General features: G+C 42.9%; 1 protein-coding gene across 4 annotated transcripts in view; it reads left to right on the top strand.

The window, feature by feature from the left end:
- rhbdl1 (rhomboid, veinlet-like 1 (Drosophila)) overlaps window positions 1-12,399 on the top strand; it is a 360,983-nt gene that overhangs the window by 131,907 nt on the left and 216,677 nt on the right. For 2 of the 4 annotated variants that reach the window (XM_078418253.1, XM_078418250.1), the window contains exon 1: window positions 1,020-1,418. The exons of the other annotated variants lie outside the window; for them this stretch is intronic. In XM_078418253.1, the coding sequence (XP_078274379.1) occupies window positions 1,218-1,418 (201 nt within the window). In that variant the 5' untranslated portion in view covers window positions 1,020-1,217. Of the gene's footprint in view, window positions 1-1,019; window positions 1,419-12,399 lie in introns of those variants that run through there. 4 annotated transcript variants of the gene reach the window in all.

The following is a 12,399-nucleotide window of genomic DNA, read 5'->3' as shown; positions in this document are numbered from 1 at the left end:
CGATCCTGACTATGGGCGTCGTCTGTATGGAGTTTGTATGTTCTCCCCGTGACCTGCGTGGATTTTCTCCGAGATCTTCGGTTTCCTCCCACACTCCAAAGACGTGCAGGTTTGTAGGTTAATTGACTGGGAAATGTAAAAATTGTCCCTGGTGTGTGTAGGATGGTGTTAATGTGCGGGGATCGCTGGGCGGCGCGGACTTGGTGGGCCGAAAGGGCCTGTTTCCGCGCTGTAGAATCTAAATCTAAAAAATAAAAAGTAACGGGAACAGGCCATTGTTGGCTGTTTGTTGAGTGAAAACGAGAATCTAGTGTGACTTATTCACAAAATGCTGGAGTAACTCAGCGGGTCAGGCAGCATCTCAGGAGAGAAGGAATGGGTGATGTTTTGGGTCGAGACCCTTCTTCAGACTGGTGTGACTTGGTGGGTGAGGGATAGAGAGAGAGGGAATGCAGGGGTTACTGCAGGAAGTGGGAGAAGATTCCAGTCCCATAACACAGATTTTTGCAGCAAGGGAAAATTGACGGTAATTAACAATCAATTACATTATCTTGGAATGGTTTAAAATTGAAGTTAGTTGTTGCAAAACTTATGTACAAAGGGTTACTACAGCTGAAGTGCAATGTGTGGTGGGCTGAAAGATCTCTTCAGTTGGTCAGTGGAGAGAGGCATTAAGACTAAACCTGTGTTATAATTTGTTGGGATGCTTGTTTTCACCTAACGATTGATCCTAAAAATAAGGAGGTATATCTAACAAACAGGAGATGTCACCAGATTTTCTCCATGGATTTGTTTGATGCAAAGACACTGAAAAGAAGGAAAGGAGAATAAGAACCTTTTTAAAAAATATATTTTTTTTTGTTGCAATTTTCTACATTGGTTTTAAAATTAATAAGCAGCATATGCCAGCAATTTCATAGAAAATGCTAATGTAAAGTACTGAAGCCTGGAAAGGGTTAATACTGAAGTCTTTAAGATGCTGTATATCTCTCCGTTTCTCTGCAGAGCAGCAGTGTGCCTGTAGGCCCGCGTATCAGTGCTGTAAGTGTAATTATGCTCGGGCAGGGCCCACCATCTTTCATCAGAGGGAGCTACTGAGGCAGCAGCTGTGTGAAAAATCCTACACAGAACGTTCGAGCCATGTCATTCACTCTCAATTTGTTTGGGCATGATTGGCTGCACCTCTTCTAGGAGCTTGTTGGCATTCTGTTGTGTAGATGTTGGTTATTGAAGGACATTGTGCAGAGAGGGCCTGGATCAAGATCGGTACTGCCTTGCAAGCTCTCCTCAGTGCCTGTGAGTGCTTGTGCTTCCATCTGAGTGCTGGGAGAGGCAGAGAATTCTTGCCTGGCGTGTGTGCAGCAAGCTCAAGGTTGTATATGGATAGGAGCTCTCTGCTGCAGCTCATACAGGAGCAGGTCAGTATATCTTTCGTCACTCTCCCACACTTGGATCGTCTTGTTCCAGAGTTCTCATCTTTCATTACTGTGAAAGCCATCTCATATTAATGAATCACAAGCCACATTTTACATAGGCTTTTAAATTGTATCTGTCTGATTCAATAATGAGCTAATTTCATGGCAATGTGACCCTGGTGCTGAGGGGAGTGAATGCAAAACAAAATGTTGCAAAGCATGAGATGACTTAGAAAAATCAAAAGTGAAAAGAAAGTCGGTGATCAAATTATTGAACTAACTGGACTTTACCCAGAAGAGAAGGGGGGGGGTAGAGGGTGGGAAGAGGTGAGAGGGGGGTATGCAGAGAGAATTGATGGCCTGAATTAGAATATGATGAAATGGAAAAGCACTAAAATTAAAAGTAAGGGAAAAGATCATTAGTATGTGGATTAAAAACAGATTAAGGAGGGAATTAAAAATAAGGGCTGAGGCTGAGAATAAGAAGGAAGGAATCAGAAAGTGAAAACAAAATTGAAAATCTGGTGAAGCAGCAGAATGAAGGATAACATTTTGAACAGAAGATGGGCTGATTGCAGAACCCCACTGGGCTTAGGTTGAGTATTCGCAAACTCCTCAGGCTATTTTAGCTTTGTTCATAAATGAGGTTTTATTCAAATGTAAGGTTCACTCTTTATTAACCAAAGGGTAGTTTTAAGGTAATGAAACAGAATTCAAGGAAAAACCTGGCTCTGCCTACTACCATCATGCCTATTTCTTTTAACTTTTGCTTTTTAACTCTAAATTCCTATACGTGACTGCGCCTCTTTATTTTATCTTACCATCTTTGCAGTGCATGAACTATTACTGTTTTACATTGCTTCCAGAAGAGGGCCACCACATCAATGGTGATTTTACAAAACATACAAATTAAACTAAGTAAGCCACAAGTTAAGTGATTCTATGACCCTTTCAGCTGTGGATTAATGTGTCAGAAATACTATGCTAAAAGATTCATTGATATAGTGATAGCTAATCTTTGCTTATAAAAAATATCATCCATAAAATATTATGCTGGAAATAATCTTTTAAAAATAAATTTGTGGTTCATGTATCTTGGTTCATTTAATCACTGATGTTATATCTGATTCTATCTTTGAATGCCTGATCATGCATTGTACATTTTTTACAAGGGGCTGTCAATGTATGTAGATGACTGACATGTTCCAGCCTGATATTTTTTCAGCAAGCTATTGCATATTGGGGAATGTTTTATTCTGCAATCAGAGTTATATTCCGATTGCAATGCCTCTATCAGAAATCGCGTGTAATAAGGAATAAAAAGCCACTAGGACAATCCCAGCTCTTCAGAATGGGAATGAATAAGAAGTGATTTGGTAAATTTGATGTCTGTATTATGTGAGTGAATGAGTTCTATTGTAGTCCAAGGAAATTTTGCACAAGGAGAGTTTTTGGGAAATTACTTTGCTCGTTGAAATCTTCGGGAATGGGAATGTCAGGGCATTAACTTGGTTTGGTATAATTCTGGATAGCAATACTAAGTGTGAAGTGACCGTTGGGATATTTATCACTTTTTAATATTTATTCTCAGGACATAAGCATCACGGGCAAGTCCAATATTGTCAGTTGTGCTTGTGGGAATTATCATGGACCTCTGTAATCCATGTGTGCCTGGGAGTTCCAGGATTTTGAACCAGCAACAGTCATGGAACAGCATCCTATATCCCACTAGGATGCTATGTGCACCTGAAGATACTGATTATCCTTTTCCCTTCTAATAGGTTTTGATCACTGGCTGAAATTGAAATAAGGAATTTTACGTTGCACAAATTCCTACATTGGTGCCATGAGACATCAGAATACCCCAATTATTTAAAAACTATCAATGATTTTTTTTTAAATTGTATACGTACCACTGCCTCTAACTCGTTATGCTTGCAGCATTTACCTGCAGTTCTGGACCATATGACAGGAAGACAAAACAGTTTGCACAGTGAAATAGACACAAAATGGTGGAGTAACTCAGTGGTTCAGGCAGCATCTCTGGAGAGTATGTATAGGTGATGTTTCGGGTCGTGATCCTTTGTGTGCCGAGCCAAGACATCACTTGTGCATGTTCTCCAGAGAAGTTGCCTGACCCACTGAGTTACTTGAGCACTCTGTGTCTTTTTTTTGTTCAATTCCTTGTACTTACATTTTACACAGTGATGTTATTTCCGAGTGAATCCCAGAAGTAAGATTTATAGCTGTATACTCAAGGCCAATACATCATTTTATTAAACACAACAACCCAGCAATTCTTCTGCACTGCTCAAACGCACATGTGAAATGGACACAAACAGATTTTGATTTAAATTGCAAAATTTTGAGCGTGTGTGCTTTGCAAATATGTTCCACAGCACATTCACTCGTTTTGATCCGCTATGCCCATCCATTAAATGTTCAAACATATCTTCTCATGAACGAAAATGCCTTTGACAGTCCCATAAATTCCCTTCTTTATTGTTCATTTTTCATCTTCTCAATTTTCAGACGCAGCGAGAAAAACAATTCTCTTGACTTTTAATTGCAATAATGTGAGGATTCTTTGAAAGAAAAATATCCTGGGATCCGCTCGGTCCATGTTTCTTTTAAAATATTTTCAATGACAAAATAGAACCCGCCTTAAAAATTACAAAGTTAAATCAATTGTGGGCTCCTGAACACGCTGTGCCAGATGCACATGTGGCGAAATTCCAAGGAAAATCTTTAAGATGTGGTTCTGGTATTTTGGTCCCCCATTGATTCTGCTGATTTCAGCCACGAGGGAAAATCTATGGGCGGTGTTGAGGTTTAACACAAGCAAAATGGATGCAATTGTCAGGTGCAATGTTTGGATTGTACCCATGGAAAACAGTCCAGCCTGACAAATGCATTGATTCCATTGCGTTGCGTAAGTATCTGATGTCATTAAAAACCACGTGCATTCATACTGAATTTTAGCATGGGAAGAAGAAACACCCCAATCTCCATTTCAAAGGTGTTTTGAAAAAGAGAATAGAGAGTGGAATCCCAAGCAGAGACATTTTTAAGTAGTACATAAGGAGTATCTCACAAGCTGAGCTAGATAGAGTAAAGGAGAATTGTTTTACACTTTATGCAAATGAGTAGATGGATGTCAATCATTTTAATGTTTTTTTAGAACAAAGTTAAAGATATAGTTTAGTTTAGTTTGGAGACACATTGCAGAAACAGGCCCTTCGGCCCACCGAGTTCGCGCCAACCAATGATCCCTGCGTATTAACACTATCCTACACCAAGCACAATTTACAGCTATACCGAGTATACAAACCCAAGCCAATTAACCTACAAACCTGTATGTCTTTGGAGTGTGGGAGGAAACCGAAGATCTCAGAGAAAGCCCACGTGGTCAGGGGAGAACGTTCAAACTCCACACAGACAGCGCCTATAGTCAGGATTGAACCCGCGTCTCTGGTGCTACAAGTGGTGTAAGGCAGCAACTCTACCGCTGCACCACCTGCAGGTACGGTTTATAGGCAAGGACTATTTGTTAGAATTGAAATCAAATGAAAGGAAGGGTTTAGAGGGCCAGGGAGCAAATGCCCTGTATGCCAACTTGGTCAGCATGGACAGGACAGGCCGAATGGTCTGCTTCTGCGCAATGTCGCTCTTTCCAGTGTAGCTCTTTGACACTACCACTCTAAATGATCTGTACGGAACAAGAAAGCCATTAGAATCTTGGTTCACAATAAATTGAAATTGTTCCAATAAGTGTGGGATGGTAGTGAGTAAACCAAATTAGGTTTGAATGGGTCAAAATTAAAAAGATGTAATGATGATCATGCTTTATAAATTAGTATGTGATTTTAATGTTTGGATCTGATCTGTAGAATAATCGAATGGGATATCACACTTTTAAACCACTGGGTGGCGCCATCAGCAATGGCAGCCTCGCCAACGGTCTGTCTCGGGTGGAGACTGATGTCAATAGACAATAGACAATAGACAATAGGTGCAGGAGTAGGCCATTCGTCCCTTCGAGCCAGCACCACCATTCAATTTGATCATGGCTGATCGTTCTCAATCAGTACCCCGTTCCTGCCTTCTCCCCATATCCCCTGACTCCGCTATCCTTAAGAGCTCTATCTAGCTCTTTCTTGAATGCATTCAGAGAACTGGCCTCCACTGCCTTCTGAGGCAGAGAATTCCACTACTCCAAAGTCGCAGAAGGTTCGACCAGCCCCGACCCGGGGTCCAATCACCCTCATGGGGAGCTGAGATCCCCCCGATGCGGGAACTTGGTCGCCCCAACATGGAGGGCCCGACCGCCAGCTATGGGAGCCAAGATCATCCCGTCAATGGAAGGCTCGAGGCCCCCGACCACGGGAGAACAAAGAAGGGAAGAAGATAGAACTTTTTTTTCGCCTTCCATCACAGTGAGGAATGTGGAGGAGTCACTGTGGTGGATGTTAATGTTAAAATGTATTTTGTGTGTTGCTTTTTATTGGTATGACTGTATGGCAAATCAAAGTCCTCGTATGTTGCAAAACATACTTGGATAATAAAATATGAGTATGAGTAAAGAATGCACAGACTTGGGCAGCTAGAATGATGGAGGGAATGAATTGTGGTAAATTGAACATGTTGCTGGAAAAGTGTTTGTGAGAGGTTTTATCATTATCTACTTTGGGGATTCTAAGGGGGTAAAATAAACTAAGTGATGCTGAATTCTTTCACCTTATCCAGAATAGCGGAATCAGAATGCTCTTCGCCTGCTGTTAATGGGGTATTGATTGTCTCAGAAAGGAATGAATAGCTTTACCATCCAATAGCTTTAATGCAGGCAACGCCACGGGAATCAAAATTCGAAGGCTTATGTACAGCCCGTTATTATTTAAAGAATGAAGTAATCGTAGCCTACTCAGAACAGGCTTTGTTGCATTCCGTTTGTGATAGAAGAGGTGAGATCCTCCCAAACCAAACATGAGGCACAAGAGACTGCAGGTGCTGGAATCTTGAGCTGGGGGAAATCAATGGTTGAGGCAGAATCTGTAGAGGGAAATGGACTGATGACTTTTCAATAGACAATAGACAATAGGTGCAGGAGGAGGCCATTCGGCCCTTCGAGCCAGCACCGCCATTCGATGTGATCAGGGCTGATCATTCTCAATCAGTACCCTGTTCCTGCCTTATCCCCATACCCCCTGACTCCGCTATCCTTAAGAGCTCTATCTAGCTCTCTCTTGAATGCATTCAGAGAATTGGTCTCCACTGCCTTCTGAGGCAGAGAATTCCACAGATTCACAACTCTCTGACTGAAAAAGTTTTTCCTCATCTCAGTTCTAAATGGCCTACCCCTTATTCTTAAACTGTGGCCCCTTGTTCTGGACTCCCCCAACATTGGGAACATGTTTCCTGCCTCTAACGTGTCCAACCCCTTAATAATCGTATACATTTCGATAAGATTTCCTCTCATCCTTCTAAATTCCAGTGTTTCGCGTCGGGACAGGGCGTGCAGCGTAGGTTTACTAGGTTAATTCCCGGAATGGCGGGACTGTCATATGTTGAAAGACTGGAGCGACTAGGTTTGTATACACTGGAATTTAGAAGGATGAGAGGGGATCTTATCAAAACGTATAAGAACAGAGATGAGGAAAAACTTTTTTAGTCAGAGAGTTATGAATCTGTGGAATTCTCTGCCTCAGAAGGCAGTGGATGCCAATTCTCTGAATACATTCAAGAGAGAGCCAGATAGAGCTCTTAAGGATAGCGGAGTCACGGGGTATGGGGAGAAGGCAGGAACGGGGTACTGATTGAGAATGATCAGCCATGATCACATCGAATGGCGGTGCTGGCTCGAAGGGCCGAATGGCCTACTCCTGCACCTATTGTCTTTTGTCTATTGGGACCTTCTTCAGATGGGTGAGGAAGTTCCTCCAGCAGTTTGTTTCATTGCTCTAAAACGGAATAATTTGGTTGGATTCTTGATACGGAAGAACGTGAGTCACTGTCGCTCCCTGTGTTAATTGTGACCGTGACAGCAACTTATCTGGCAACCCCTGATAATGGATAGTGTCCAAGGTGGCAAAGTACATTGCGTAAGTCTCTTCCTTTCGAAGGACCAAGTTCCCTATGGTAACAGTGGACAGAGATGACTCCAGTTTAATTCAAATCAAAATCAGTTCAATAATTTAAAGAAAATAATATTTTAAATGAAATATACAAGTTGGTTGTGTCGTGCAGTGAATGCAGGTTTGTGAGGAAGAAGTAACGTTGGATCTGTGGTTCTCAAAGCCTCCTATTACTGCGGGTTTCCTGTACCTCATGTCTTGCAATCAGAGAAAAGCTTCAGCCCTTCAAAGCACAGACTGTCTTCACAGCAGCCAAAGAACTACTAAAGGGCCCGTCCCACTTAGGCGATTTTAAGGCGACTGCCGGCGACTAGGCTGTCGCCGAACGTTGGCCGGGGTGTCGCGGGCGTGATCGTGAGGAGTCTTCAATGAATCCTAGCGGATCTCAGTGTGTCGCGGAAAATTTTTCCAGATAGAGATTTCTCGACGACAGCTGGCTTGTCGCCAGGTATCGTAGCTTATTGCGGGCGCTGTCGCATGCTGTCCCAAGGTTTGCTGGGTTGTCGCAGATGCATTTAGAAGCACGTAATATTAAATTAAGAAAAAGCATTTGAAGATACCAGAAGATAGTTTTGTTTAACCAATTTATTTACCGTCAGGACATTTGACAGGTAGATTGGAGGCGACAGTTTGACGGTCAGGTAAGCGTGGGAATTATGCGATGTTTCCGAAGACGGTGTAATCTCTTAGCCAGGTGCTAGTTTCACAAAAAAAGTAACTTGTATTGACCTGACTCGGCATTGTCGTGGTCATTGTCGTAGGGTAAAAGAAAGGTTCGGCGATCTGCTACCACTTTGACAGTCGCCGGCAGTCGCCTTAAAAATCAGGTAACTGGGACAGGCCCTTAACTACACAGGCAGTGGCTGCCGCAGAGGGGTGAAAGGCTGGAGAAGCCATGGATAAGGTGCCTCGGTGTTCTGAGAGAAGCATTAAGGATCTGCTGAATGAGATAGACCTCTGGAGAACGAATCCAGTTGCAATGAAGTAGCACTGGAACAAAATGTAGTGACATCATCATCAAGGTGAACTCAACGTACTATAATTATATGAACCATATGAAGATAGACATTTGTCCTGGGCCTGATCAGATATATCCGAGGACACTGTGAGAAGCTAGGGAGGAAATTGCGGGAGTCCTAGCTGAGATTTATGAGTCGACATTAAATACAGGAGATGTGCTGGAAGACTGGAGGGTGGCAAATATTGTGCCTCTATTCAAGAAGGGCCGCAGGGAGAAGGCTGGTAACTGCCGGCCAGTGATCTTAATACCTGTGCTCGGGAAGTTACTAGAGAGTATTCTGAGGGATAGGATATACACAAATGTAGATGGACAAGGGCTAATTATGGATAGTCAGCATGGTTTTGTACGTGAGAGGTTGTGTCTCAGGAATCTGAGTTTTGTTACCAAAAAGGTTGATGAAGGCAGAGTTGTAGATCTTATCTAAATGGATTTCAGTATGGCATTCGACAAGGTTCCACATTATAGGCTGCTCTGGAAGGTTAGATCCCATGGGGTCCAAGAAGAGACAGCTCAATAGATAGAAAATTGGCTTTATGGAAGGAAGCAGAGGGTGATGGTGTAAGGTTGCTTTTCGGACTGGAGGGCTGTGGCCAGTGGTGTGCCTCAGGGTTCAGTGTTGGGCCAATTGCTGTTTGTCATCTATATCAATGATTTGGATGAGAATGTACATGGTGGCATGGTTAGCAAGTTTGCAGATGATATAAAAGTGGGTGGTATTGCAGATAGTGAAGACGGTTGTCAAAAATTGCAGCAGGATCATTTGGCCAGGTCGGCTGAGGAATGGTTGATGGAATTTAGTACTGAACAATGTGAGGTGTTACATTTTGGGAAGACTAACATTGGCAGGACCTACACAGTGAATGGTAGGGCTCTAGGGAGTGTTGTAGAGCAGAGGTATCTGGGAGTGCAGGTACATAGTTCGTTGAAAGTGGCACCGATCACCCTGTGCTCGGGAAGTTACTAGAGAGTATTCTGAGGGATAGGATATACACGCACGTAGATGGACAAGGGCTAATTATGGATAGTCAGCATGGTTTTGTACGTGAGAGGTTGTGTCTCAGGAATCTGAGTTTTTTCAGGGTAGGGTGATCAAAAAGGCTTTTGGCACATTGGCCTTCATCAGTCAGAGTATTGAGTATAGAAATTGGGAGGTCTTGTTGCAGTTACATAAGATGTTGGTGAGACCACATTTAGAGTATTGTGTTCAGTTGTGGGCACCATGTTATAGGAAAGATGTTGTCAAGTTAGAAAGGGTGCAGAGAAGATATATGAGGATGTTGCCAGGTCTCGAGGGAGAGCTGGAGTAGGTTAGGACAGGCTAGAGCACAGGAGGATGAGGGGTGATTTTATATGAGTTGTACAAATTCGTGAGAGGAATAGATTGGGTAGATGCACAGACTTGCCTAGAGTAGGGGAATCGAGAACCATAGGACATATTTTTAAGGTGAGGGGGGAAAGATTTAATAGGAACCTGTGGGGTAACTTTTTCACACAGAGGGTGGTGAGTGTATGGAATGAGCTGCCTGAGGAGGTAGTTGAGGCAGGTAGTATCGCAACGTTTAAGAAACACTTGGACAGGTACATGGAAAGGACAGGTTTAGAAGGATATGGGCCAAACGCAGGCAGGTGGGACTAGCATCGATGGCACCTGTTGGTCGGTGTGGGCAAGTCATACTGTATGACTCTCTGACTCTATTTACTGATCAACAACTAATTTTCTCTTAGTCTCTCCTCACCCTCTTGGTCACAGCATTTCGCCTCTTCCTCACGTGCAGGAAAACTGCAGAGACACCCATTAAATGAGCTTCTCTGTCGCTAAATTCTCCATAAAAAATACTATTCTTGTGTGAGCAAATTGGGAGGTGTGTGAGTTGTCTTCAGTAAGCTGCCTTTTCAAACATCTCATTATGAACGAGAGGGTTTTTAAATGGCATTTAAGTGCGATGAGCTATGACCCTGTTTTATTGTAGCTGCCAAAAAACTCTACTTTGAAACGGGGAATTCCATTTTATGTTGAACGACTTCAAATGTGAGTTGCATGACAATTGATGTGATTGGAGCAGCAGATCTGAAGAAGGTTCTCGACCCGAAACGTCACCTATTCCTTCTCTCCTGAGATCCTGCCTGACCCGCTGAGTTACTCCAGCATTTTGTGTCTACCATTGATGTCACTGATGCTCGGAACAGTTTAGACATGGTAGCATGGATTCTGACGGGAATCAAAGTAGTTACATCCTGCAATATTGTGTGCTGCTCTGGTTACCATACTGTGGGGAAGATGTCATTAAGTTGGGTAGGGTGCAGAAAAGTATCACAAAGAAATTGCCAGGACTGCAGGGCTTGGATTATAAGGGGAGACTCAAATGCCCTTTTCCCAGGGTAGGGTAGCCTAAAATTAGAGGACGTAAATTTAAGCTGAGAGGGTAAAGTTTTAAAGGGGACATGAGGGTCTAGTTTTTCACATAGGGATTGATGGATATATGGAACAGGCTGCCAGTGAAAGTGGGAGAGGCGGATACAATTACAATGTTTATAAAGAGATTTAGATAGATGCATGGATAGGAAAGATTTCGAGGGATATGTGCCAGATGCAGGCAAGTGGGACTAGCTCAGGAAGGCTCCTTGGTTGGCATGGATGAGTTGAGCAAAACAGTCTGTTTCTGTCAAAGATGGACCCAAAATGCTGGAGTAACTCAGCGGGACAAGCAGCATCTCTGGAGAGAAGGAATGGGTGACGTTTCGGGTCCAGACTCTTCTCCGGAGATGCTGCCTGTCCTGCTGAGTTACTCCAGCATTTTGTGTCTATCTTCGATTTAAACCAGCATCTGCAGTTCCTTCCTACACACAGAGTCTGTTTCTGTGATGCATAATTGTTCGCTGACTGGATTGACACCTGATTGCATGGCGATTGCATCACACTGTCCTGGTTTTACTAGTATGATGTATCCAGTTTTTAGAGCTAAGGAGCTGGAGCAGGATTTTGCAGTATTAAACTGAAGTAGCTGACGGTGCACTTACTAATGGACAGACTGAAATTGAGGTTCTGGTCAGGAAAAAATAGAAGGCATGGGACAGGTGGAGGCATCTGGGATCTAGCATATCCCTGGAGGAGTTGCAGGAACTGAGGAGCATACTTAAGAAGGAAGACAGACACAAAAAGCTGGAGTAACTCAGCGGGACAGGCAGCATCTCATTAAGAAGAAATTAAGTACCATTTAGTGATCTCTGAATGGGCTGAAAATAATCATTCGCTATCAATAGCGGGACTCAAACAACAAATTTTTGGTGTGTTTTTAGTCATTCCGTATTAACATTTTAGTTTGTTTCTGAAATTAAAGATGAGGAATAATATTGTTTGCCATTTTGCTCTGTAGTTTAGGCAGGACCCATTTAACATGCAGTGAGCTCAGTTTTGCGTGAGTGGCCTGCCTCTCTCTCTCTCGAGCTGAAACACGGGTGCATGGAAATCACGGAATGTGCACACCATTTTTCTGCCACTTCACATGGCTGAGGTCCTCCATGCTTTAATGCTTAAGGCGCAGGTAGAACACAGAAGAAATATCACAGAAGATTATGAAGCAACACTAATCTACCTTGAATGAAGAAGACCGCACATTTTGAATTATTCACTTTCTGAACCAGAGAAATGATTGCTAGGCACCTCTTTGCTGCATGTTTAATATGAATCACATCGGGAGGTGACGTGCAAAGCTAACCACGACATGCATCACTTCACAATTGGAGGGGTCTTTTGCTTACTGCATACTTGACTGACTTGTACATTAATAACGACATGCATCATTCACGCAGCATTATTCTGAACATCTCGGCG

The sequence above is a fragment of the Rhinoraja longicauda genome, chromosome 21 (genome assembly GCF_053455715.1).
Source record: "Rhinoraja longicauda isolate Sanriku21f chromosome 21, sRhiLon1.1, whole genome shotgun sequence".
In the NCBI taxonomy this organism is placed as follows: domain Eukaryota; kingdom Metazoa; phylum Chordata; class Chondrichthyes; order Rajiformes; family Arhynchobatidae; genus Rhinoraja; species Rhinoraja longicauda.
Note: the sequence above shows the minus strand (reverse complement) of the source record. Positions and strands in the feature narration are given on the sequence as shown.